This window comes from Penaeus japonicus, unplaced genomic scaffold (genome assembly GCF_977035675.1).
Source record: "Penaeus japonicus unplaced genomic scaffold, GWHDUDI00000001_assembly GWHDUDI00000013, whole genome shotgun sequence".
Taxonomy (NCBI): Eukaryota; Metazoa; Arthropoda; class Malacostraca; order Decapoda; family Penaeidae; genus Penaeus; species Penaeus japonicus.
Window position 1 is genome coordinate 40,351,281 of NW_028234415.1, and position 2,500 is coordinate 40,353,780.

The 2,500-nt window shown below is 35.0% G+C and overlaps 1 protein-coding gene across 2 annotated transcripts in view; it reads left to right on the forward strand.

Annotated features, from left to right (window-relative positions):
- The window catches only part of LOC122260542 (coiled-coil domain-containing protein 77), a 22,047-nt gene extending 21,314 nt beyond the window's left edge, over positions 1-733 (forward strand). For both annotated transcript variants that reach the window (XM_043027885.2, XM_043027886.2), the window contains exons 10-11: positions 145-297; positions 437-733. In XM_043027885.2, the coding sequence (XP_042883819.2) occupies positions 145-297; positions 437-601 (318 nt within the window). In that variant the 3' untranslated portion in view covers positions 602-733. The remainder of the gene's footprint in view (positions 1-144; positions 298-436) is intronic.
- Positions 734-2,500: the final 1,767 nt, after the last annotated feature.

Genomic DNA, 2,500 nt, shown 5'->3' on the forward strand with positions numbered 1-2,500 from the left:
GGAGCCCATACTACATCTGCATTTTTGTTGTCTGGTGTTAAATAGGGTCATATTTTTATTACAGGTGGCATTGATTTTTCTGTTTCTTAATATTGGTTTCTCAGTTATCCAAATGAAGTAACCATGTGTTAACCTATTCTACAGGAAAGAAGCCAGAAGTTGAGTCGACAGATTGAAATGTTAAAACAGGATAACTTGCGAATGGATGAACGAAGGAAAACGGATATAAAAGGTTTTCAGTCAGACATACGACTGATCAAAAATGACGTGAAGACTATTGTTCATCAGATTTATAAGGTAAAGAAAAAAAAAAGATCTTTGTCCTTGGATTATAACTTCAAAAAAATGAATGTTTTTAAAAAAATAGTGAAATAAACATTGAAAAATCATGAAATAAGCCTGACTGATGTAACTGTCATTCTTCCTTCTTTTCCAGATAACCATGACACTTTCAGGAACTGACTGTGTACCAGTAGACCTCAGTGCTCTAAATGACATGCAGGCAGTCAGTGCACTCGTGAGAGCTGTACAGAAGATGATCACTGATACAAAAAGGAACATTTTGAAATTAGAGGCTGATATCAGTAATCCTAATGGTTGATGATCATGCATTGTATATTTTGTTAGGAAATGCAATTTGAATGATTTCTTGCTTCATAGTATTTTCTGCTCTGTTACACTTAAACCAAAAGGAAATGTAAAGTGGCTTTTAAAAATATATTATTTTGATATATATTTTTTTTCTTTCTGATGAATAAGATCAACCTGCATGTCAGTGGATGGGTTTTTGTGTGTGTTTTTCTCTGTATGTACAGGTCTATATGTACCTTGCAGTTTGTTAAACTAACATTTGGCTTATATAGTGAATTGGACCACAATAAGAAAATCAGGCTTTTGAGCTCTTGACAACCTAGACAAGGGGAAGCTGTAGGAGTTGTATGTGATTTAATAGGATATGATTGACCATTGTCATGTTCATAAGTACTGCGCTATTTTATATAGTTTTCAGATATGTATTTGTATAAATGATGGCGGGTGAAGGTTAGATTCCCATAGACTCTAGAGAGTACAAGCGGAGGAAGGAAGATAGTTTGAACAGGAATGGAGACTTGAAGGAGACAGCCATGTTCAGTCCCTGTTCTTCTATTGCAGTTGAAGTTCAAGTCTTTTTGATATGAAATAACATTTTTTAAATAATAAACACAAGAGATCATCAAAGTACCTATATTTGATGTCAATCACTTACTCTCTGTAAATTCTAAAGGTCATATGGCAATGAAAAATTTCACAAGTAGGCCCATTCCATTATCTGACATGATTTCTCATATTTATACAAATTTTTACTATTGTTCTAACAGTCGAGTCAGCGGATATGTCTGGAGTGGGGATAGGAATAGTACGAAAAATTACAAACTGTGACAAAAAAATGCTGTAGTCTCAAAATATAATGTGATTTTGTGAACTTCAGGAATGTCACCATTAGAGGTTTTAATGAATCTCAAGCAATCATGCTAGGAGCAATAAGTGTTATGTCATCGCATGGTAGTGCTATATCAGTCTTCCAAGATAATGGGAGTTTCAGGACTTCAAAAATAATAGAAGTATCGCTCACTATGATCAAAACCAAATTAGTAATACAATTTTGGCCATTACTAGATACCCATGATATATATACAATACACCATAATGAGGACTGCATTAGTCATAACATCTCCAGTACAGCAGTGACTGAGAAACCATTTAAATAAAAGGATTTACGGATACAAAGGGAGTAGGTAGGTCAGCTACTGTGGTCACAATCCTTATTCTGGCCCAACTTGGCCAAGCACAGGCAAAACTATATAGCTTTTCTGCACGACAGTCTCTGTTGAGCTAACAAAGCAACAGCTACACAAAGGCATAGCTTGGTGCTGCAAACTCAGGCATGTATTACTCTTTTATATCTAAATTATATATAAATTAAGATCATTGATTTGATGAGCATGATACTTGTGTATTTAAGATTATATGTAGATGGAACATTGCAATATTTGGTTAATTACTAATTTTGAAAATTCTTTAATGAATATAAGATGATACAGGTTTAAGGGTAAAATACCATTAGCATGATGAACCAAAATGTTATAATCCACTGTTTTAAGAATGGAAAGATGGTTGCTGTTCTTGGCACAAGTTCATGCTTTAGTAAATATAATGGGAATGTAATAAATCCCATTAAACGGTCACACACGCACGTACGTGCGCGCACACACACACACACACACACACACACACACACACACACACACACACACACACACACACACACACACACACACACACACACACACACACACCCATTATGTAAAAGAGAATCACCCCAGCCACGTTTACGATATATTGCCACTAAATATCATGACCAATTCATTGAAAGGATTGCCTGTTGGTATGAGGACTTTGCTCCTATCAATCTCAATCATTTTAACGATACACTCTGTCAGCAAGTTGGCAATGTCATTAA